The following is a 25,617-nucleotide window of genomic DNA, read 5'->3' on the forward strand; positions in this document are numbered from 1 at the left end:
CCACGGAGACTCAGGACAGAACTGAACTACCTCCAGTTCAGAAAAACTCTAAAGACTCTTCTTTTCCCACAAATATAATCCCGTCAGACGGCAGAAACCTTTGGAGATTCAGGTTTAGCGCTGGGATGCTCTCTGAGTTACTACGCGCTTTATAAAACTATTAAATAAATAAATAAATAAATGTGTGCACACGCACAATACATCATCCACAAACACATCTCTGGAATCGAGATGTGAGTGACAAGGATGTGTGTGTGCGTGCACAGCAGAGCGAATATATACATCACACATGGCATCACAGGAAGTGATATCACAGCCCGCAACCTCACAGGAAGTGACATCACAAGAAGTGATATCAGATCTTAAGACACCACACGTATGTTTAGCAGGTCTATCATAAATACATTTGAGCGCATTACAATATTTAACGAATGAGATTTTGCTTTGGGATGTGCCAAAAACGTGAAGCTACCTCGATGCAAAATCTGGACATCAATGCATACATTTATTTTTTAAAACCCTTCCACAAAGAAATTGGCAACAAGGAGACATGTGGCAGTAGATCTGTTCTGTTTAACTGGTTGCAAAGTCTGCAGTTCAAAATATTGTATGGGGTTAAGACACCTGCAACAGAGATCTTTGTGTGCCCTGTAGACCTCAGGGAATTACAAAATTGGTAAAATAACTCTGGAGATTAATGTATTTGCTTGAGAGATCTGTGTTTTGGCTAGTTCTAGTTTTAAATCAAAGTAGCATAGGGTGTTAATATATCTCCTGTAAAGCACATTATGTAACATGCAGGCGGCAGATTTTGATTTTATGTAAATGGGTAAGTGGGTTACTGCTTTTAACACATACTTTTGTTCCTTGTAGTTCCTAAATTGTAGTCCAATATAGCACAGTGAACTATGGATAGCAGGTGGCATGTGGATACTACACCATGTAACTCTCACTGTCGTATGTAATATTGATTTACACACATGATTTATTGTCAATATATAATGTGCACATGTGATGTAAAGTGCTCTGACACCCTGTATCTGGATGAGTAGCTCTATAGCGTTATTAAAGAAATAAAACAAAATAGTGTTATTTAAATTGTTATTTGTGTAAATACAGGGGCACCTGACATTCTTACAGTGCATGCACATGTCTATTAACAGGGACTCACGGCTCGGTTCAGACACATGGGCCACCACTGTAGCATGCTACTGAAAATATTTAGGTACAGAAATTAGGTTTTGTTTTAAACAGGAGTGCTTCTCACATTTATATATATTTATAAACAGGGATTGAACAAAGTCAAAAGCATACCTCTCTTAACTACCTGTGAACTGATAAGCTGTGTGCCTATAATTCCCCCTCCATTGCATGTACGTGTGAAGCTCTCGCTAGCTCCCAGCCAGGATATTCCAACAAAAGGAAGCTGATGGCTCCTTACCTTCTGCCTTTGTTAGGGGCCCAGCTGGAATCTGATAATCCTCCTTCCCGCCTGAACGTTGCTGCTGGCCGCCAATGTAGACAACATGCAGGCACTGCTGATTATGTCCTGTTTTCTAAAACTTACACTGGTACAAGTGTCGTATATTTCTGTGGGGCCCAACCTCTCGGCAGGATAGAAGGCGTCCACTTTGTGGGAAAAGTGGGTAGACGCCATTTACCCACGTCTACCCTCGACTCGTGGCCTGGGAATACTCCTGCATATATACTCACGTCAAAGCTATCTAAGAGCTCTCAAATGTATAAGTATTTCCATGTGTAGAACCATAACATCTGCATACTCAAAGTTGCTGCAAAACGTATTTGCATTTAACATTTTCTTTCTCCTTAGTAAAGATACGTTTCTGTGAAATCCGTTTCTTACACACACATCCATTTGGCGTGCTTGCACCCAGTTACAGCTTGTAAATGCACATACTCATGAACTTGTCAGGAGTTAATCAGCATGTGTGTCCAGGGTAGCAAATAATCTCCTGTGCCTAAGCGAATATGGGTTAGTGGGTGTTAGCCAACCTTTAGAGGTAAACCCACCCGTTAATGCCTACGAGCCTTCTCAAATCCCTGGATTGGGTAATGCAGGGAACCTTATAGTTCAGGTGGAATTTCCACATTGGGAAAGCACATTTATAATAACGGTTTGGAGAGCACACTAATCACCCACAAGGGTATCCAGGTACTTTCGAAGCTGTGTAGGCCTGTGGTCCCTGCAGAATTATTCGAAGAGCCAAGTCTTCAGCTTCTTGAAAAACTCAAGTAGCGAGCAGGAGGCTCGGATGTGTTGTGGGAGGTCCTTCCATGTTTTTGGGGCGATGTAGGAGAAGGAGGGACTTCCTTTTCTGCTTTTGTGAATACAGGGGGGAGGGGTGTGTAAGTGAGAGAGAGGTTGAGCGTAGGTGTCTTGATAGGTTGTGAAAATGTATGCAGCTGTTGAGGTATGCAGGTCCAGTTTTGTGTAGGGCTTTGTAAATGTGTGGGATACATTTTAATTGTCTGCACTTGTGATTTGGGAGTCGGTGGAGCTCCCTGGGGTGAGGTGAGATGTGGTTGTGGTTAGGAAGGTCAAGTATGAGTCTTGTGACAGCGTTCTGGATGGTCTCTAGTCTGTTTAGGAGTTGCTTGGAAATTCCGGTGTACCATGTGTTGCCGTAGTTGAGTTGGCTTGTGATGAGTGCTTGTGCGACAGTTCATCTGGTGTTCTGTGGGAGCTACTTGAAGAGTTTTTGTGGCATTCATGGGATGTGGAAGCAAGCCAGGCTCACTGCATTGACTTGTGCCATCATGTTCAACTTGTCGTCCAGGATGATCCCAAGATTTCTGGTGTGGTTGGGGAATGTTGGTGTAGCCAGCCACGAGGAGGCGTCCAAGTGGAAGTTCTTGTTTCTAAAGACCAGTATACCAGTCTTGTTGGTGTTCAGTTTCAATCAGTTGGTTCTCATCCTTTCCACTACCAGGGTTATACAGTTGGTGAACATTATTCTGGTAGTGGGCGTGTTGTCCATCAGGGAGAGGATGAGTCTGCGTTGGAGATGATGGTGATGCCTTAACATCTGATGGTGTTGGTGAGTGGAGCCATGTAGACGTTAAACAGAGTTGGACTGAGGGAAGAACCCTAGGGGACTCCGCATGTAAGTTCTCGGCCGCAGATGGGTAAGATAGCAGGCTGACTCTTTAAGTTCTACCTGTAAGGAAGGAGCATATCCATTTGAGCGCTGGTCCTTGGATACCGCATTCGTGGAGTCTTCTGATGAGTGTGTTGTGGGGTTAATATTTGACTTTTCTGACTCCTTGAATCAGGAATTAGATGTTAAGCCCCTAATTATTTGTGGACATCAGTTGAACTTAGGTGTGCTAAAACACATGGAAATCAGATCCGCTAAGACCAGTGCTGAATTTGTGCCACCAGCACCCATTTTTATGGACTCACTTTGACCATAAGCAAGAGTGAGAAGGACAGAAAAGGAAGGCAGAAGTAATTACAGAAAGAGATGTAACAGTAACAGCGGTAGAAAGCAGGGATAAAAAAGAAACTCAAGAGCCAGTTAAAGACACAGTTGGTGTATGATGATGGAAGAAAGAGGTGGGCAGTTGAATTAAGACTAGGAAATCTTGGCATTCCATAGGGCCACTGCTAGGCTTTTTAGAAAAAGGTTTGGTCCACTGCATTTTTTTTTTCTTTTTTTTTAAATGAAGCAATGGGTAAGACATATAATTAATTGTCCGTTTTCAATAGGCTTTGCTTTTTTGCACCTCTAATCGAATGCCCTGCCAAATACATATCAGACATATCACATCAAGATTTGTATTATAAATATGGTCTCAATTTTAACTTTCTTAAACCAGGCAGCAGGCATTCATCCCACATAAAGGCTGTGGTTACTAGATGCCTATAAAAGTCCTACTGGTGAGAAAACCCTTATTTGCAGGCGGTCGGAATTAAGCGTTGTGCAGTTTTTAGCGCACCCAGGAATTAGCTGGTGCTATAAAATCCGCATAACCTGGATACACTTCGGGAGGTCAAACCTGTCAATGGTTACCAAGGGAAAGTGACCAGAAAATAACAGGAGATGTGGATTTTGGGTGATTAAAGCACCGAAATCCACACGTTATGCACATTTTTTGAGATCTAAACTCGCATAATAGGTATTATTTATTGCACCGATTAAGTTGCAAACCACAGGGTATTGTATTTTAACGGATGTGTTAAATAGCAGCTATCACCGCAGGGCGCTTGTGATTGAGTCCTAAGTCCAGGGGACATGTCGGAGACGACTACAGTTGCAATTGTAAATCGTCTAAATACATAGGTTTCAGAAAACCCACTTTGCATTAAGGCACATGGAACTACATCCGTTCACCATGCACACACAAAACACACTTGCTGCGCTGTTTACAAACCTTGATTGCAGCTTTTTCCAGTGAAGCCAGGAAGGCATTTGCATTTATTTGCGCCCAAACATTCTCCGTATTTGCACCCTTGTTCACAGATTGCTGAAGAAAAACAAAAAAAACAGTTGGGTTCAATTTAAAGAGGTGCAAGTAGAAACAAATGAAACGAGGTAGCTACAAAATTACAAATGAAGCATGCAGCACATACAGGGGAATGAGTATGAATGGCAATACAATAGTATCTATATGCCATTAAGCTGCACCTTCTCTTTAGAAACATCTTGACTGAGGTATGGATCCTGTCTGAAATGGTAAATAAGAGAGCCTAGCTGCATCCATTAGCTTTTGTTCATAAAATCACCAATAAATGCTACTGACAAGTCCAGGTTATATTTGCCAACAATAAAAAGAAAACTATAGTCTCTTAATGAAAAGAAAAAAATGAACAAGACAAAATGGCCTACTGACACCTCACCTGGGAACAATTCAGAGTGCTCTGAATGGCAGAAACCATCACTTACATGGAATAATAAATTTCCCGTTAAGTGTCCATTTAAAATGGTGTTGCAAGTCTCCTCTGAGGTTCACGACTTCATAACTGTACTCAGCACGTGGCCTCTTTTCTTTACGTAATTATGGACTCCTCGGTTACGCCAATATCCTTATAATGTGCTGTAGGCGGTACATTTTCCCACACATAATGTTCGCAAGCAGCTTGCCTAATTACATTCCATGTCGGATCCAAATGGCCATATCTACTTCATATTTTCTGGATATCCATGTAAGATATACCATCAAAAGTCATCATGAAAATTTGGCATTGAGTTGGCGCTCCAGGACCTACGGTGGACACCCCTGTTATATACAACATAAGAAAACCAGGTTACGGATGTAACCAGGATTGACATTTTCACCAACCACATGAGGGTCTAGCTAAAGTGCAAAGTGTCAGACCCTTAGCTGAGGTAAAAATAAAGATAAGAGTAGACAAAAAAGCTTGATGTTCGGCCTAAGCATGTGGTGCTCCAATATTAATTATGTAGGTGTGCGTCACTACGTTATTTTGTCTTTTTCCAAACTGAGCGTGAGATATTTCAAGACATTATTTTTACTATGTAAATATGGAAATTAGACGAGAGCAAAATCTAATCTTTCTGCTATCCACAACTTTATGAGGTAGATAGAGGGGTTCTGTCTTAGGTCCGAGAATGTACCTGTATGTATATATACACACATACACACACACACCAATTTGCTTCGCATCCCTTGCTAATTTTGCCTATAAACGTTCTTGCAAAAGGCAAATAAAATGATGCATTCATGGTATCAGTGCATACTGACCAGATGTGCACAAAAGATGTTCAGCCTGGTCACAATTACCTGTGAGTCAATGAGAAGGTTAGAAGATTTTTGCCCAAAACAGATTTGATGTATGTGCTATTCCCAGAGATATGTTGTCAAAAAAGCAGCCTCTTAAATTGAGAAATTGTAATTAGTCTCGACAGACTAACAGGTTGCCCTCTGTCAATCAAATCCTTAAATTGGCATACGCATGTTGCATGGGCAAAAATACACTACCAGATGTTGTGTCTACTTTTTCTCACAGCAGAGGCTAGCAAGAAATCGCAGGCCCATTTACAATGCGTTAGCGTTGGCCAACAAGTAGTGAATCCAAGCCAGATTTTTGGGATAAACCACTAAATCATTTATTTAGCCTAAGCAAAATTGTAATTATGTGGGCAAAATATCGAGAGTTTTTAACATGAAATCCACAAAATTAAGCAAAAGTTCTCATTATTTTGTAACCAGTCTCTTGCTGGCATCTCACATAACTTTTGTACACAAATATGTTCATACCACGCCTGCAAAGGTCAAGGGACATACTGGGAAACTACATTATCCTATATTGATATAACGAGTAATATTGACAACATTTTGAGAAATGTCACGAATAACATTATGCAAATGTGCCCAATTAATCTAAATGAGAATTGCATATTCATCAGTTACCCTCAAAATCTGGCATGGCTCTGGCTCGCTTGGACCAAAATAGGATACTACTGCTTTATTTGATCGTTGACTTGTGTGTGCTTAGATTTTCAAAACACCCTTCACATTACAGTGAGACTTATCTCCATTGTAAGACTTATTTTGGAGAATTTACAGAGGAGGGAATCTCTGAGAAGCACATGTTGCCATCCCTCCCCTCCCAGTGGCACTGTATTGGAAGCTGCACGAACAGATAGACATGGAGATATGAGTCCCACTGTAATCTTGATGTAGGTGCGTAACGAGAGTTGGACGACCCATCGGGATTATGAGATCTTCTGTAACTACAGGTGCAATATTCTGCATTGCCTAGGTAATTTCTCATTTCTGTGGACACCTTCCAAATATACTTTGCGACTCCTGGTAAACCAACCCCAGGAATTAATATTACTCCTCGTATCTGTAATTGCGGGCAGGGGGCGGCTGGTATCCGCGGCCCAAGCAGATCGCTTCTATCCAGCTTGATATCCAGCATGACTCAAAAGTGATTGTTGATTGAGTGTTCCGCGGACATGATAATGCGGCAATACTGGCACTCAACAGGAGGAAAAACAACTGCATCGAACTAGCCTTAAAAGCTCACCTATAGTTCCATGTGGAAGTCAGGATCAAATTCAAAGTACTATGTAATTTGCCACAGGGAGTTATTTTTTAATATTTATAGTTTATTGGGTCACAGGTACTTTTAAACCAATGCATACAATAGAATTAATTAACTATAAATTGATACATAGAAATTATTAAAATGATGGATGTTCATCCTTCACAAGGCTTTCTGAAACAAACGTCTAAGTAGCTAGAACAGTACTGAAAAGGACTCTCTGATCAGCCAATTTTCCGACTATGACAGTAGAAATTCACTGCATCTTTGAGAGTGCTTCTCAGAAAACTTCTTAAAACCTAACTATTCAAATAGGCCTTGAACTGAATTCAAAACAGGATCCTGCAGCTGATCTTGAGATGCTGTGACAATTGTATTTCGACTATATGTATATCGACGATAAAAGAATATTGTAGCAAAAATACTGGCAACCAAAGTATCACATTAGTAAGTTTATATAGCTAAATGTAGATTTACTATTCTTAACACCACATCAATGGACATTGAAGAGCTATATATCATCAAGGAACATATACGTGGAGTTATGTATAGTACATTTATACTTACCTATGTATGTTTCGCTCATTGATATTTTAGCTACACTATTTTTAGCAAATTTAAAACCTAATACTCTTGCACCCTGCTGCATTGACTGAAAAGGGACAGAGGACTGGGGCCAACATTCTCTCAGTTTAGGCTGCTTCCCTCCCTATTGATAATATTGTCACTGCTCAACCTACTATTACCCATCCACATCCAGGACATGAGCGCCATCCCTATATCATCTACACACCAAACAAGCTTTCTGAAAAGCAATGCTAAATTACACCAACTCACACCCAATATCCGAAATGGTATCGATTACTATCAGCCACAACTTGGATCTAAAGCGCTCTGAGCGCCTGCAAGGCAGCATATTGAGCGCAATAGAAAATATTACAAATGAAGAGAAATGCCAGGTTCTATATAGACCTTCAGAAAAGATCTTGAGTACTTCAAGCAGGCAGAGTGTTTAGCACTAAGCGTTGTTTTATGTACATATATGCTCCTGGAAATTGCCTGTAAAGTGATCTTACCGCCAATGTCGCCAGGTTCACACTATTTAAATATATGCCATAAATAAATAAATAAAACGATTAAATAAATAAACAGATAAATAGAGAACCGCTTAGTTTGTTTCTGCTGACTACACACTTGGACAACAGGCTTTTCGAAACTCACTTTTTGCGTGGAAAGGACACCCTTCATATTGGCCTAATCTATTAGCAGATTATACATATCTAACAGCAGTTTTACAGGCACTAGTACAGGCGACATGCAATACATGCTCCAACACCAGATTATGGGATCTGACATCTAGCAATGGAAGCACACACAGTTGTGGTCCACAACAAATGGAGACGGAATACGTACACAAACTAAGAGTACTGCCATACAACTGAGACTGGGTTGACATATAGAACCCTAGAGGAATAGAGCGCCCAATCAGCGGATTTTATGTTAGCAAAGTCTGTCATTCACAACATCATAGGCTTTGAGACTATAAAAAGCAAGGGTGCAATAAATCAAAGGCATTTTTTAAGTTGCAAAAAATGTTCTGACTTGCAGGTCTTTTTGCGACTATTTGCAAACTGCAATGAGGAGGGGGCAAGACAGAGGCATTCCCTCTTAACAGCGATTTGTAATAGAAGGTATCAATGGTTTGTGACTGCAAATGCAGCAGCAACCCATCTGTCATATACTGATACAAGAGCTGGGTTTGTATCTGATTCTCAAATGAGAAGCTGTCTACATCGTCTTCTGAGGTAGCTTAGTATGCTCCCCTTTTGGGAAGGCAAATCCAGGGATGGAGGTCTGCTATCCCTGACAGGCCATCGACCATGCAATCGTGGCCAATAGAAGAGGGTGGGAAATGTGATCTGCCTAATTAATATTAATTAGGCAAGTGATTTTGTGACCCTCTGTTGGCGGAAAATTTGCCATGCAATCAATTTATACACAGATAGCATTGTATATAGCATCTCTGCTAGAAAATCTGTCGCTGTGCAATTTGCACATAAGATTGGTGAAGAAGGTTTAGTACATTAGGCCCAGAATTCCTTGCCCTTCTTAGTGATCTCTGTGTGTTAACTTAACTGTTGGCCATTTACCCAATTCCGTGAAACATTTTCAATGAACATCCCACGTATAACAGTATGCTTCTCCTATAGACAAGACGACTGGCTGGTGGAACAGGTCCATGGTGTGAGCAGCTTCTTTATGGGCCTGCATGTGCCAGCATCCAACATACAAGTTCAGAGACGTTACGTAGTCTCTGCTGTCCCTCTCTCATTGTAGGGTAGTGACCCTTTAATTTGCTCTGCTGCTGTATGTGTTTCTCTCAGAGGTCAAAGGGGGTGAGATCTTTGGGAAATGTGGTGCTGATTCTTTTTGAATTTTACAAAAACAGTTCCCATACACTTTGGTAAAAAACAACCATCCTTGAATAGTTAATGTAGACCTTCAAGTGCCTCCGGCTCAAAGTGAAGGAAGAAGGGGTGGTTTCTATGTTGTGATGCAAAGGGAGGGACAGATAGCTAAAGAAGGAACAAGCCTTCTCGCCATAGTCCCTGCTAACTGAAAGAAATGTGAATGTGAGCGATTGGTTAATCACCACAATTAAAGGCTGCCTGGGAGCCAGTATAGGCTTTAACTGATCAAGTTACTGGAAGCTTCATGGTCGCAAAGATTTATTCTGCTTGAGGGGTAACATAAGAGTGTTACCAGATGAGTTCTGGAATGCGTCCTTTTAACAGACATATAAACAAGCATTGGAAATGCAATAGGTCTCGCACTTGCTTAAGTTAGAACTATTGGCGTTGTAAATGGTGTTGTAAATGACAATGTCTTTTATCCATGTGTTATGGAGTGTATGCGGTGTGTAGTGAAGTTCCCGGTTTTAGATTTACTTGTAGAGCTGTGCAGTGTTTGACATAATAGTTCTTTTTCGCAGAGTTCTGTAGAGTTAATTATCATATTACCAAGAGATTAGTATGTGATCTGGAATGTCCAGACAGAACTTAGATTGCCTAATTCTCAGTGTTCTGAGTATGCTGCATTACTGTGGAGGCAGCGTCGTGTAAGGAGCTGCTATGCTGAGGATGTCGACTTGAAATAAACGTATCTGGATTAAACAAACGAAGTTGTGTAATTACTACATTTTCTGGCGACGAGGATGGGATCCGAACCCACGCGTGCAAAGCTCAATGGATTAGCGACATAGCAAGCACAGCAGTGCTTAACATATTGGTGGCCTAAATTGGATAGTATGGTTGAGGATGTTGTTAAGCACTGCTATGCATGTGCAAGCAGTGATAAATTAAACCTTAAGAGAACCACCACTTAAGTGTCTTGAGATACCAGCTAGGCCTTGGGAAAGGTTAGCAATGGACTTTCTGGGTCCTATAAATAAGCTGGGAAGTGAAATACGTTCATCATTGTACTTGCTGATTACCATACTAAGTGGTTTGTGTATAAACCCATGGCAGTAATTAATTAAAAAGCTGTGATGGAATTTTTAGAAGAAGTTTTTTTGGAAGAGGGGGTGTCGAAAACAATTGTATCAGACAATGGGGTACAGTTTGTTTCAAGACAAATGTAGGAGTTTATGGAAAAGTGGGGAATTGTTCATGAAAGAGTAGCTTTGTTCAGACCACAAGCCAACTGAATGGTTGAAAGAATCAACCGTTTAATCATGGACAACATGCAATTGTCGTTGGCCAATGGATTATCTTGGAAGGAGGAGTTGAAGAAGTTAGTGTGGGCGCACAGAACCACTCCTCATGCTGTTACTGGTGTTTCCCCTTTTGTTTCTCTGAAGGGTAGAGAACCAGGGAGAAAAGAGAATACTGGTTGGTTGACTGCCAAAGATCGTTTGTGGGCAGACCATCAAGCTATTAAAGCTGGTGTCACAGTAAAGCAGAAGTGTGCAGAAGAATATTACAACACAAGGAAAGGTGTGAAAGAATCCAACATTGTGGTTGGTGATTGGGTTGTTACGAAAAAATGTGGTATGGTAATAGAGGGAGATAGCAAATTTTCCAATCCATTGAAGGTCGTTGAAGTGAGGCATAAGGTAGTTGTGTTAGAAAATGGTACTGTATGGAGTGTTGGAAATGTTTGCAAAGTGACCGGGCAGCTGGGATAAATGTCACTTTTGGTAATGTCATCTTTCTAAACGCATTTCTTTGTGCACTTGCATTGTTGTTAATTGTTATGTAATTTATTGTTTTATTTCCTTTTGTTTTTTTCATAAAGGAAAAGATATGTAGAGTTAATTATCATATTACCAAGAGATCAGTATGTGAGATGGAATGTCCAGACAGAACTTAGATAGCCTAATTCTCAGTGTTCTGAGTATGCTGCATTACTGTGGAGGCAGCGTTGTGTAAGGAGCTGCTATGCTGAGGATGTGGACTTGAAATAAACTTATCTGGATTACACAAACGAAGTTGTGTAATTACTACATTTTCTTTATTGGTTCTTCCAACAAAAGTGTGTTAATGGCTAAATAGCAGTGCTGTGTCTGTTTGCTGCTGACTCTGTGGCAGCGCCGTGTGCTGTTGGTTCAGTGGCAGTGCTGTGTGTTGCGGATTCTGTAGGAGTGTTGTTTCTTCCGTGGCAGTGCTGTGTGCATGTTGGTTCAGTGGCAGCACTGTGTGCTGTTAGTTCTGTGGAAGTGCTCCGTGCATGTTGCTCCTGTGTCAGTGCTATCTCTTGTTGTTGGTTTTGTGGCAGCACTGCGTGCTGTTGGTTCAGTAGCAGTGATGTGTGCTGTTGGTGATAAGGTGTCCCTGTAAAGACATTTGTGTGTGTGGGGGGAGCGCTCTGGTTAAAATGCGCGGAGTCTCCAGTCTAAAAAGAAGGTTTCAAACAGCTGCACTTACTTGTTCGTCTACATGCCATTCAAATCTCAAACATAAATACATACTTTACATACACATTATGACCCATGCAAAACGGCATGATGTACATACAACTCACATCTCAAACATAAGTACAAGCTATCCATACAAATCATACCTCGCATATAAATACCGTATACACAGTTCAAATGTCCTACGTAGATCCAGGAAGTCATGACGTAATTGATACCTACTTACAGGACACAACATATATAGATCTCTTTAACAAGCTCCACACATATATATACACATGCATATTATTCCCATATCATAACTACATGCCTCTGTCACGTTATCCAGACAAATTACCATTTCAAAGCAACACAAACCAACATACAATGCTCATTCAATAGAGACATGCATATCATTCCAGTATACCACAGGTATACCTACATGCGCGCCATACCTACAAGCCCCATACCATAGGCAGTTAGATTCCCATACCATACTACATATCTACGTTTGAACATAACTACATACAATGTCCATGCCATATTAACATAGATACTATTAAATACAATACAGACAACCCCCTATCATTTAGGCACACATACCTACATACATTCGAAAAGCAACCAGACATACTCATCTCCGTACCACAGAGACAGACCTACCATCCTACAGTTCCCCATCCCGTACAGACACATATGTAACCCCTATACTTCAGAAATACCCACGTAAAATTAGCTTATCATACAGTCACACAGGGTCTCCATACTATATATATCTAAATAAAATCCCCATACTATACAAATGTACAGCCCCCACACTATACGGACACCCACACAGTCCCATAGGGCGCACAGTGCCCATATCATACACATACAGTTCCCTAACAATGCGGGCATGAGCACAGTCCCACAGAGACACTTAGTATCCCATACAAGCATGTGCAGTCCCCATATCATACACATACAGTTCCCTTACAAAGCGGGCACGAGCACAGTCCCATAGAGACACTTAGTATCCCATACGAGCACGTGCAGTCCCCATATCATACACATACAGTTCCCTTACAATGCGGGCATGAGCACAGTCCCACAGAGACGCTTAGTATCCCATATGAGCATGCACAGTCCCCATATGATAAACACACATACAGTCCCCATACCATAGGGGCAGGCGCACAGTGCAATACCGTACAGGCACACATACTGACCCATAGCATACGGGCACGCGCCGCCCTCCTATACAGACACATGCAAAGCCCTCCCCCTCTCATGATATATGGGCATGCGCACAGTCCCATACCATAGACACACATATGCTTTTGTGTATTTTTTATCCAGCGCTTGGATACCTCGGGCTGCCTGTGTTTCACCTCAGACCACATTCATCTGTTTCGGGGCACTTCCTTTTTCGCTGCATGAAACTTCTCAACCTCCGGTCAGCTCTCCAGCCGGGCCAATGGTAAAAGCCACAGAGGACCATTTGCTAAAGTCTGCAACCGGCTCTTCATTCCAGTAATACCCCCACAGCCACCCCCTCGGTCCGGGGTTGAGGACAGAGGAATATTGTACTGGCCACGGAATTCTAGGCGCCTGCCTTTTGCACCTTGGGCTTACTAAATAAAGCTCAGAATGAGGGGGGATATAATGTGACTGTGTGTCAGCCCGGGGACCCGTCCCCCCTTGCAAACAGGCTTCTAGGCTGAAAATGTATGAGATTTTGAAAAAAAACAAGCAACACCGCCCCGACCTCCACCCTCAAAATGGTGCACTTTACATGAAAGGGAAAGCACAGCCGGACGCCATGTTTATCTGGCCTGCAACGTCGTACAGCACAAGGAGGGAAAGAGGACAGGCGGGGGGTGGGGGGGAGGGGAAGGTGTGGGAAGAAGAACAAGAGACCAAGGAGAGAGAGACGGAAGGAAAGGGGGGAGGAAATACCAGTGTCGTCTTAAAGATTCTGGGAGCTCCAGGCAAGCCATGTTTAAAGCCCCTGTATGAAATACAATTACAGTTTTATTAGCCATCCTGGTAATTCAAACCAGGCAAACCATCCTAAATTATATGGTAAACTTTAACAGAGTAATAACAAGCAGCATCTTGCATTGCGCTTTTACTTTAGGTGAAAGCGTGATGAAAAAAAGTGATGGTCTGCTAGGAAAGTGAAAGCATGCCATGGGCGTTGTGCTTGTAAACAACTTCAGAAACATGATCACTGAGTCCACGCCTCCTACAGATAAAAAAAATACCTTCACGACAGCCATAAAGCAAACCATCGAGTCCGGATGGGCCGTCCGAAAAGGAGACAGGGCGGTAACAAACAAGCCTTATTTCCAATCGATGGCCACCGATTTCCATAAATGATGACGCCAGCCAATTAAGGTAATGGGCCGGGCTTCAAGCCCCCTTCTAAAATCTCCTTGATCACAATAGCCCTCGCAGAGCGAGGAACGCATGCGCGCTGCAACGCTAGGCGAGACCTAAAAATGTTTACACTACATACAGAGTGATTGAGCATTACTAAAATATAGATTTAGAAAGCACTTGTTTTATCTTAAATACTAAGGCCCTCATTATGATTTGTGTTACTACACCCACCAACCAGACCCCAGAGATCTCATCCTCAACCTGCCCGTCACCTTCCAAAATTGCCACCTGACTGAATGGAAAACTCTTGCCAGCAAAGACACAGCGACGATCATGCAGGCCATCCTTTCAGGGGCCCCAACAGATCCATGCCCCCAACACATCTACAACCTCAGAGCACGGCCAATTAGCACCCACCCAAACCACATCCGCCACATTCCCAGAAGACTAGAAGCATGCAGCTGTCAGCAGCCTCCTCATGAGGCCATTGGCTGACCCTAACCAACTGAGAAACTTCCACCTGATCTCCCTGCACCCCTACCCAGACAATGTGCTAGAGAACGCCATAACACATGCAACTCACAAGCCACCTTGAACTACACATCCTACTGGACGACACTCAATCAGGTTTTAGAAAAAAAAACACAGCCCCGAAACAGCCCTCATTACAGTTATCAACGACATTTAGACCATCATGGTGAAACAGCAGCCCTCATCCTCCTCAACCTCCATAGCATTCAACACAGTCTCTACAGAAGTCTACATGAAATCAGAATCCAAGAGCCCGCAATCAGCTGGATGTGCTCGTTCCTCACAGAAAGAACCCAAAAAGTCAGGCTATCTCCCTTCACATTGGAGATCAAGAACCTGATCTGCGTGGTCCCCTAGGGATCATCTCACAGCCAGACTCTGTTCAACATCTATATGACACCACTCGCCAACATCATCCAATCTCCAGGCCTCACCATCATCTCCTACACCGATGACACCCAAATCATTCACCACTGACAGTAAGACAACTGCCTTCAGAATCCACTTCACAAACTGGATGACCTTGGTAGCTGAATTGATCAGAACCAACTTCCTGAAACTCAACCTCGACAAGACGGAAGTACTGTTCTTCAGAAACAAGACCTCCTCATGGGATGACATCTGCTGGCCGACAGAGCTAGGACCAACACCTACTGATCATGCCAGAAATCTGGGGACCATCTTGTACAACAAACTCAACATTATAGCACAAGTTAACGCAGTGAGTACTATGAAAGGTATTCAAGTGGCTTCCACCAAATACCAGATGAAACATCACGCAAGCACTCATCACAAGAAGACTCGACTAAGGCAAGGCACTCTGTGCTGGAATTGACAAGCAACTCCTACACAGACTTCAGACCATGCAGAACACTGCTGCAAGACTCATACTCAAACTCCCTTGCCACACTCATATCGCACCTCACCTCAGAGCGCTCCACAGGCTATCCAGCCACAAACGCAGCCAATTTATACTCCTGACGCACACCTACAAAGCTCTGCACAACACCTGACCAGCGTACCTAAACAACAGCATACACTATCACCAGCCTACCAGACACCTATGCTCAGTCTCACTCTCATCAGCACACAACCTTGGCATCCACTAAAGCAGATCATGAGGTTGCTTGTTCTCTTACATCTCACCGATAGTATGGAACAACCTCCCACAATACAACACAGCCTCCAACCTTGGGTTCTGCAAGAAGCTGAAGACCTGGTTCTTCTAATAACTCTGTGGGAACCACACGCCTACACGCCTGTTAAAACACCTGGATACCCTCACAGGTGATTAGTGCGCTGTGCAAATCGGCATTATATAACAAAACCTGAAGTGTGAAAGGGTGAAATAATGCAATTCAAAATTATCAGTGTTTTGGGCCTGAAATGTTTGCGGAAAACATTTCTGGACCAGATAATTCTGGGTTGCAGAGTCACTGGGCCTCACAGAGAGGCTGCAGGGGCTCGGGCTGCAGCAAACACCATTGCACAGCCTGGCCCGCTGCCTGCAGCAGTCGGGGGGGAGCAGTTAGTGCTCCCTCCAGACAGAAACAAGTGTGTCTAACATCCATGCAGCCCCCCATTGAACACCCCCACCAACAACCATGCTGAAATTTCAATATACACGCACACACAAATACACAAATATTATGCACGCACAAAGACATACTAAGGCACGTTATGAGAACAGTAGGCACATTTGATTTGACTTTCTCTTTAATCAAAATTTTCAATAAAATTAGCATCGTTTTGCTCAAAAGAAATGATACACCATTGTTTTTTTAACCTGGGTTGAGTTAGCTTGTATGGTAGTTTAATACATGACTAAGCCAGTTTAAACATGGTGGTGTGACAGAGAGTTGATTGAAAATTCCTGGGGCTCAGAGACCGTTGTGCTTGCAAATTGAAGGCAGAGGCCATCTAATCTCATTGGAAAATTGTGGTTTGGGAGGAACTTTTCAAAGATACTGCAAAATCCCTGACTTTTTCCATATTTTAGAGCATTCATGTTACGCTCAAATTTGAGTCATAGCTGAACCAGCGAACGGATATTATTGACACGCGTCATTCTGATCATTATCATATTTCGGTATAGTTTAACAGTTGATTGTATTGTCTTAATCTATTCATCATAACCATTCCAGAAACCTCAGATTTATGCCCTTGATTCAGAAATGTATTTGCTCAGAAACCCCAAAGCAAGATCCTTTGCACCTTAGAAATTACTTTGCTCATATATGTTCATCTTTCATGAACAATGACTCTATTTACAAGTGGAAGATATTTCCAAAAGATTACCTCAGATTCCTAAATCAATTTAGCCACACACAATATTACCATATTGTGGTGAAATATTGTGTACATGGAAATCCCACACCAGGGAAAGGTCGTGATTGCTGTAGAGCAGGGATACCCTGGAGAGTTTGGGAGTACTCATAGACACGGACCCAACAGTTTGTAGGTAGTTACAAAGTTGTATCCATCCCCTTGGCAACCCTCAAAATGGTCAGAGATTTGCTAATGCTCATAGTAAATCCTTTTGTAAAGTTGGAAGATGAGGGCAACATCTCCAAAAAGTGCCAGGGTGAATGGCAAGAGATTTCTCTACTGGGTAACACATATTCCAAGGAGAAAAAAGATTTAACACATGCCGTGGCATTTCCCCATGTGCAACTGTACACTTCAGACCTCTGCACATCTGGAAACATCTCCATTTTTTCAAACGCAAAAACACAAAAGTTTACAAGGAATAAGTCTGGAAACCTGAGATGTCTGGATACTTTGTGAATATTCAAGTCATAAATCAGCAGTCTTGAGAGGGAACAATCCTGCTGTTACAGATTGGTCGATACCCTGTTCCAGAAGGAAGGATATGACTGGAACTTTTTTTTTGGGGGGGGGGGGGGGAGAGGGCGTATGTTACTGGAAAAACACATATTTCATGCATTACAAATTTACACATATCTACATCACATCACATTACGTATGTTTACATTTTGAAGTGCAGCAGCGATATCTGAATCTGATTTGCCCAGAGTCAACTGATTATTCCATCAGCGACTTGCGCCAGGATTAGGCCTGAATTCACGCCAATGAGAACGGCACCACACTTGCTCACGGTGTCCGATCAGAGCCCGAGCGTTCACTTTCTCATTCATCAATACTCCCTGCCAGGCCTGATGTCAGGGTACCTTCAGGCATTTTACTTGTCACATGTTCTGGGTCCACAACAGTTATCAATTTGAGCTGGTGGTTGCCTGTGGCACTCATTTGTGGGGACCAGCACTTATTTCCTCTTTTTACATTTCCCAAGAGCAAGAGAGGGAAAATGCAGAAATGGAAAGAAGGGAAAAGAGAAAGCCAGAAAAAACACCACAGGGAGGAAGCTGCAGCCTGCTAGAGTGTCATAAAGGGTCAGGGAGTGTCGCTTAGTGGATAAAGAGACATATGGATTTCAGACTACCAGCCTTAGTAGAGGGCACGCAGGTGCCAGCTATGGCCTTCTGAGCAGAGCTTTGGGCACCGGCACTTATTTGTCTGCAAATTAAGCTCTGCAAAGAACTATATATACAACGTCACTGCATGCAAAACAATCAATATCATAGGAATGTTCAATTTACAACATCCTAAGGGGAGAATATATATAAAAATAACCCTGCTTTCAATGTTTTAAAGATGGTTTTATGGACAATTAGAATAAAAAGTAAACTCATAGTTCCAGTTCACATTTTATTAAATTAAGGTTTCTCTCTTGCTTTATTAAATCCAAGATCAATCAAATACAAAGCTTTACAGTTGTTCAGTCTGAATACCACAAATATCACTTTTGGATGACAAGAAGAGGAGCATTTTGAGTTCTGAGCTGTGAAACCACTGGTTGAAGTTTATAAACAATCATTGGCAATGCCAATAGATAGAGCTTTTGAATGAATGTGCTATTTCTGTCACCTATGGCTCTAGGCCCTCAATAAGCCATCATACAGGCACTCTATCACTCATCTTTACATTCATACATCCATTTATCCAACCACTGTGTCATTTTTGCATTCACCCTTTGACACGACTGCAATAGAAAACACACGCAAACTCAACAACATATGCAAGATAACTTAAAGGAATTAAAGTAATAAAAAGAAACATACTGTCATCTAAACACAGCAGGAATGGGCTTGCAACAATTGAAATAAGCATAGCAGCTGGTGTCCGCCTTGCAGAAGTATCCTACATAGTCTATTTTGTTTAAAGTTCAAGCATAGCTGCCACATATGAAACCTATGCGTTGGCCATCTTGCAATGGTGAAATTATGATAGACTTTGGGCAAAAGCATCACATAAAGGTCCCCTGGTTTAGATTTACTGGCCACATGGAATGCGGCACATTGCATATGAAGAGAGGGGCATTCAAGCAACCTGTTAGCACTGCCTGATGAGTAGTAATATCCTCTTAAAACAAATTAAAATAAAATTAGGAGATGGAAAGAAATGAAATGGGAACTATGAAAGGAGAAAATTAAAAACTAAAGACTGGATAACCAGCCTTGACACTGAAACACACAACATTTCAGGTGGATATGCACATGTGATAAAAAAAAATAGTCAGTCACAGGGCAAGAGAGACGACAGCTGATGTGGCTGCTCCATTACCACATGCAGTATGCTTTCATAGATCTAAGCAGAGTGTCAGTGACACCCGGAACTACCGATGGCAGAAGAGAGCTCTCCATAGACAGAGCTTTTTTAGGTTTGCTAATAACTTGGTCCTGATGTGATGAATCTTCACAAAACTTTCCCCCAAAAAAGTTCATCCACCTCAGCTACTTCCTGGAAAGTGTTAGGGTGATCTGGGTGTGATTTGGTGTAAATCTGTTCAGTAGATTTTGGGTAAAAAAATATAGACATTTGGACTGTTGGACTCACTCGTGTCTCTAAGACTTTCAAGGTAGCAGGAATTTTAAAATCAGAGCATTCTGATTGGTCCAGGGAGCTCTATTTCCCTTTGGCCATTTCACTCCCGCAGGAGTCAGACTCCTGCGTGAGTGAGCGCTCTGATCTTCTGCTGCCAGCAACATGAGACAAATGCTTCTGGCAACCTTTACAGGACTCAAGGAATTAGTCCCCTGTCCTGAAGTTGTAAAAAAAAAAAGATATATGGGGGCAGGGAAGGGATACTGTGAACCCGTAGGCCCCATGGGGGGATCCAGCAGGATCCCCCAGGGCCAAAAAATAAAAAGAAATCTGCCACATTACTGCAATATTCTTGCGGTATAGAAAAAAACCCAAATGGCGGCTGGGCCGCATTGAAAGGGATAATGCCCCGGGGAGCCTAGGGGGGCTATGCGGCCCCCTTCACAGAGCCTCCAAATGCCCTGGAGAGCCCCCCCCAGGGCCGAAAACCGTTGATATGTGAAATGAGACACATGCCCCCCCCTCCCTAATCCTCAGGAGGGCCCGGGGGAGGGCTACGGAGGATGGGGTTCCCAGGGCCAAAATCATCCTGGGGAGGGTGGGGGGCAGTGTGACCCCTTCAAAATTGCACTGGGTCCCAGGGAGTGGGGTCCTTTGGGCCGAAATTGGCCTGGGGACGGGGGTGCATGTCCCCCTACCCCATCAAATTTCACTGGAACATGGGGAATGGGGTACGCGGCCAAAATGTGGGCCGGGGAGGGGAGTTGTGTGCACCCCTCCCCATTAAAATGCACTGGGCCCCGGCAGATAGGGTCCCCATGTCCGCCCTCAATTTTGTAATTTGAGATGGCATCAATGATGTCTTAGAACATGTCATGAGTGATTTCATATGTGAGGTCATAAGCAGTGCATGGCAGAGGCGCTGCTAAATATAACTGGAGAATTCTGTGTTTTTTAGCTCACAACATTAATGTTGCCACTGACAACGTTGTCTAACTATAATGTTACTTTAACCTTTGGTGTTTTCAGTGAAGAAAAAAAATAATATATATGCTTGAAGGTCCTTGCTGACGCAGCCGCGCCACAAGAAAAGTGCCCGCACTCCAGGTAAGTCCAAGAAAGTTTATTGGGGTAGCTGAGGCATTTCGACCAGGATGTCTTTGTCAAAGCTAGGGAAAACACATTGTGGCATTGTATTTATGGCATACAGTGAGACACGGTGGAGGGAGAATTAAACATAGGAAGAAGACTTTGGGCATAAACAAAAATAAATGCCAACTCATCATTCACAAAGAAAAAAGACTATGAAAGTCGAAAACTTTTCTTAAAGAAAATTTGAACAATCATTTTGGCCCAAAATTAAATAAAGGGTGCCTCAGCCTAACAGAAAAATATATAAATATATACATATACATAAAAATGTAAGGTGAAAAAATGGACAAGGAGGCAATTGCAAGTGCAAGTGGATACATAATACCTTCTGTTGCCCAGAAAGAAAATCTCCCAGAAAAGAATCGTAATAATACATTTCATTACGGTTCATGGGTCCAGTGACCTTGGAAATCAGGTGAGAGAGAGAGAAAGACTCATCTTTCTACATTTCATTACAGTTCAGGGGTTCAGTGACCTTGGAAATCAGGTGGCATCAGGTGAGCGATAGGGGAAAAAAGGGAGAGAAAGATAGAGCGGGACTAGAGGAAACAGAGGAAGGCTTTGCCGTATGGTTGGGCAGACACTACTGCAAGAAGAGACACACAGAGCCTTAGAAATGGAGTAAATGGCAGTTGTAGGCAGGCTACCCGGGGGACAGCATGATCCTAAGTGAACATGAAGCTCCTCGTCCGGGTTCAAACCTCCAGGGTGTTTGGTGTTGAGGCTGATTATGTATTTGGATTCAAGTCTTCTTAGTGCTCGTTCCCTGTCTCCACCCCAACTCTTCACGGGAATCCTGTCAATGCCAAAATATGAGATTTTTAAGTTCTCAGTTTTGGTAGTGCCATGTACAGTGTTGCAGTGTCTAGCCATGGGATATGTTAAATCATTATTTCTAACTGCCCTTAGGTGCTCCAAGACTCGTTTTTTCAAAGGAAAGATCGTGCTCCCAACATACCTCAAACCGCAAACACACAACAGAACATAAACAACAAATTCTGTGTTGCAATTGATGAAGGGTCGTATCTTATGTTGCTTGCCATTGGGTAGGGGTACTGACTTGACATTGGTACTGTTAGAGTAGGCCTAGCATTTCCCACACTTGTGGAATCCTAGTAGTTCCCTTAACCAAGTGCTGCTATGTTTCTGGCTGGGTTCCATTAAGCTGTGGACCAACATATCCCTCAGTGAGTTATTTCTGCGTTATGTGATATTGGCGCTCGGGGTGACCAATTTGCCAATAATGGAGTCCAGTGTGACTAAGTGCCAGTGTCTCCTGATAATCGCCTGGACCTTGGCACAATCCGAATTGAAAGTGGTGATCAGTCTAATCACTGGTTGGGTGTCCTTCCTAGGCCTAGGTTTGAGTAGGGTTTCTCTCCTCACTCCGCCACCTTCCTCCTAGCCTCGTCCACTACTTTACGTGTGTACCCCCTCTGCAGGAATCTTTCTACCATTATGCCTTCCTCTCATGTGTAAGCTTCTGGTGTGCTGCAATTACGCCTAGTTCTGAGAAGTTCCCCGTAGGGGATACCATTCTTCAGCTTGCGTGGCTGGTGGCCTTTGGCATGTAGGATGCTAATCCCGGCTGTTGCTTTCCTGTGTGGGCTTGTCTGTATAGTATCATTTAGTACCTCTACACTGACATCAAGGAAGTCTAACCTGATGTTGCTGGTGGTGCTTGTAAACTTTAAGTTTAGCTCATTGTTGGATATTGCCAGAAGGAATTTGTCAAGGGCATTCTGAGGACCATCCCAAATTAAAAAGACTTCATCAATGTATCTGGTCCAAAGGACCATATACGTGGTGTATTCAGCGAAGTTATTCGCCCAGACAAATTCACACTCCCACCACCCCATAAAGATACAAGCGTAGCTTGGCGCATAGCAACTGCTCATGGCAGTCCTGGACAGTTGCCTGTACCACTGCTGGCCATGTAAGAAATAGTTATTTTCTAGACAGAAACGGAGTATCTCAAGCAGCATATTGGTGTGATCATACGTGGCTATTGGTCTGTCCCTAAAATAGTAATTGCAAGCTGTGATGCCTAGGTCATGGTTGATACAGGTGTACAAAGACACCACATCCACAGTGGCCATGATGTAACTTGATTGCCCGTGACCTTGGATATAAAATCCATACTGTCACGGCAGTATGAGGGCAGCCTACACACATAGGGAAATAAAAAATGATCTAGAAAGATTGAGGTGTTCTCGAGGAGGCTGTCATTGGTAGAAATATTCGGCCTGCCTGGTGGATTGGTGGGGTGTTTAGGGACTTTTAGTAACATGTAAAAGCATGGAGAAACAGGTTTTTTAACAGTCAAAAACAATAATTCATCATTGCTCAAGAGCCCAAGGGTGTGCCATTTGGAAAACATGTTGTGGAAACAGTCAATATTGGAAAGATATTGGCTCCACCGTAGTTCTCATGTAGCTACAAGAGAAAGCAAGCTCTCTCTTGGCTTCGGCCATATACTTTTTGACATTCCATAACACGACATTCCCACCTTTGTCGATAGGCTTGATGACAAAAGTGGTGGCTTGCTTCAGGGATTCAAGTGCCGCTTCTTGGCCTTTAGTTAAGTTAGTCATTGCCCCATTGTTATTCCCAGTTTTAAGTTTGAGCATGTCCCGTACCACCGACTCCTGGAAGGAATCAATATTGTTGTGTGGGATGTTGGGGTTGAACCTAGATTTGGGTTTAAAACTACTGCGGCTTCTCTTGCCAGTTTCCAGGTCCAGCACCTCCAAGAGTTCTCGCTCTGATGTCCAATCCCTGTCCCCCAGTTCCAGTTCCCTCAGAGAGGCCAGGCCTCCAATGTCCCTAATGGAGAGGAGATTGGCTGGTGTGTTCGATAAGGCTGGGTCACTGTTAGTTATTGCCCCATCTCGCACAACCCTTGAGCCTTTGAGAGTGTGTATTTTATGAAGTTTCAGTTTCCTAGCAAATAAGAAAATGTCAATGTGGGTACGGGGGTAGTAAAATTGTTAGTGGGGCAGAAAGAAGGACCTAGCTCCAAGAGAGACTGTTCATCTGGAGTGAGGTTATGGGAGGAAAGATTGATAACAGTGAAAGTATGCTCACCCATTATTTGTTCCTCTTGCTGAATCAGACTCCCTTCCCAAGCGGTTTCTTGATTTCCTTTGCCTCCTCCGCCTCTCCGGCTTTTCCTCTGGCACTGCTTTCTCTTTTTTCTTTTTCTTTTGGTGGTTTCTACCTTGGCCCCTGGCTTTGCCGTTCTAAACGGTATTCCTCCAGTGTGGTGAAAGGGGCGAGGCCACTGCCAAAGGTTGCTTGCCTCTTGTCTAGGTCTGAGACATCCGAACTTGATTCTGAGGTTGCTACCTCCTGCTGCCTTAAAGCATATGTGCATCTAAACTATTTTCTAGCACCATCGTACTTCCTTCCAAAAGTGAGTATTCGGCCTGAGGTGTAGTCATTCTTGTCCCGGGTGAATTTCTTTTTTGTTTTTATTTCATCCTCATATCTGGCGAGTCTGCCATCCAACTCCTTGTAGAACGCCTGTATACGCTCTTGCTTATGGTGTTTGTCAAGAATATCTTGCAGGTTTTTGAGATCCATTATAACCTTCTCCAGCTCCATGGCTGCGTATTTGAATAAAAGACCCAGTATTTGTTTGCAAGTGGAGGCCATCAGGGCTGACCACTCTTCCAATAGTTTGGGGTGTGGCTCCTGGTAAGTGGGTGTGATTAGTATGCGGAGCCCCCGTGGTACTCGCCCCATTCAATATAGTTATCCAAGGAGATCACCTCCCAGCTACGGTTGATCTCCTTCCTCCGCAGCTTCTCGTAGGCCCCCAAGGTCTGTTTAAGGGAAGTACTATCTGTGTGTGTGCCTGTTACATCTGCGCTGCTGCTTTGCCCTCTGACCTCCTCATACTCGTTCAAAAGGTCTTTAGCAACAACAAGTCACTTGCAAATCACTTTGCACATGGTAGCAATCCCCTCGTGTTCTCTCACAGTCACCAATGCCTCCTGATTTAGAAGCGGTATATAAATCAATGATCGGAAAAAGTCCTTCTCCGGGCAGATTATTTTCACTGTGAAAGTCAATGTAATTGTCCCACAAAATGACAGACGTGCTGGTTCAAAGAACCGGGGACACAGTACCTGCCGTCCGACGTGTAGATTAGAGTCACGTTCAGGGCATGCCAGAAAGCTGTCACTCGTCTCCTTCAGAAGAGATTGTGTGACCGTGGCAGCCGTGCGGTGTCAGAGCAGGTTGAATGTTACAATCCGGATACGTTTGAAAACAGGCTTCGGGAATCGGAGATCGAATACCTCCGCTAGAAGAATTCCCTGCTTAAATCCAATTACATCCACCAAACGTCTTTAGCAGCACCAAGCCGCTAGCGAATCGCTTCACATAGGGTAACAATCCCCTTGTACCCTCTCACAGTCACAAATGCCTCCTGATTTAGAGGCGGTATACAAATCAATAATCAGGAAAAGTTTTTCTCCGGGCAGATTATTTTCACCATGAGAGTCAATGTTATTGTACCATAAAGTGATCGACGTGCTGGTTCAGGGAACCAGGGACACAGTACCTGGCGTCCGTCGTGTAGATTAGAGTCACGTTCAGCGCGGGACCTCTGCCTTGCTTAAGATTCCTTTGATGCTGGATACACTGTTGCAGCATGCGAAAAACTAACTCCAGTCTCAGCTCAAAGACCGGTCACCAACACTACGAGGTCAGTTCAAAGCATGTATTT

General features: G+C 43.1%; 1 protein-coding gene across 1 annotated transcript in view; it reads right to left on the reverse strand.

Moving 5' to 3' along the window:
- EGFL6 (EGF like domain multiple 6) overlaps positions 1-25,617 on the reverse strand; it is a 439,195-nt gene that overhangs the window by 259,036 nt on the left and 154,542 nt on the right. Inside the window, exon 3 of the mRNA XM_085622499.1 lies at positions 4,396-4,488. Within this exon, the coding sequence (XP_085478625.1) occupies positions 4,396-4,488 (93 nt within the window). The remainder of the gene's footprint in view (positions 1-4,395; positions 4,489-25,617) is intronic.

This window comes from Triturus cristatus, chromosome 8, assembly GCF_964204655.1.
Source record: "Triturus cristatus chromosome 8, aTriCri1.1, whole genome shotgun sequence".
In the NCBI taxonomy this organism is placed as follows: domain Eukaryota; kingdom Metazoa; phylum Chordata; class Amphibia; order Caudata; family Salamandridae; genus Triturus; species Triturus cristatus.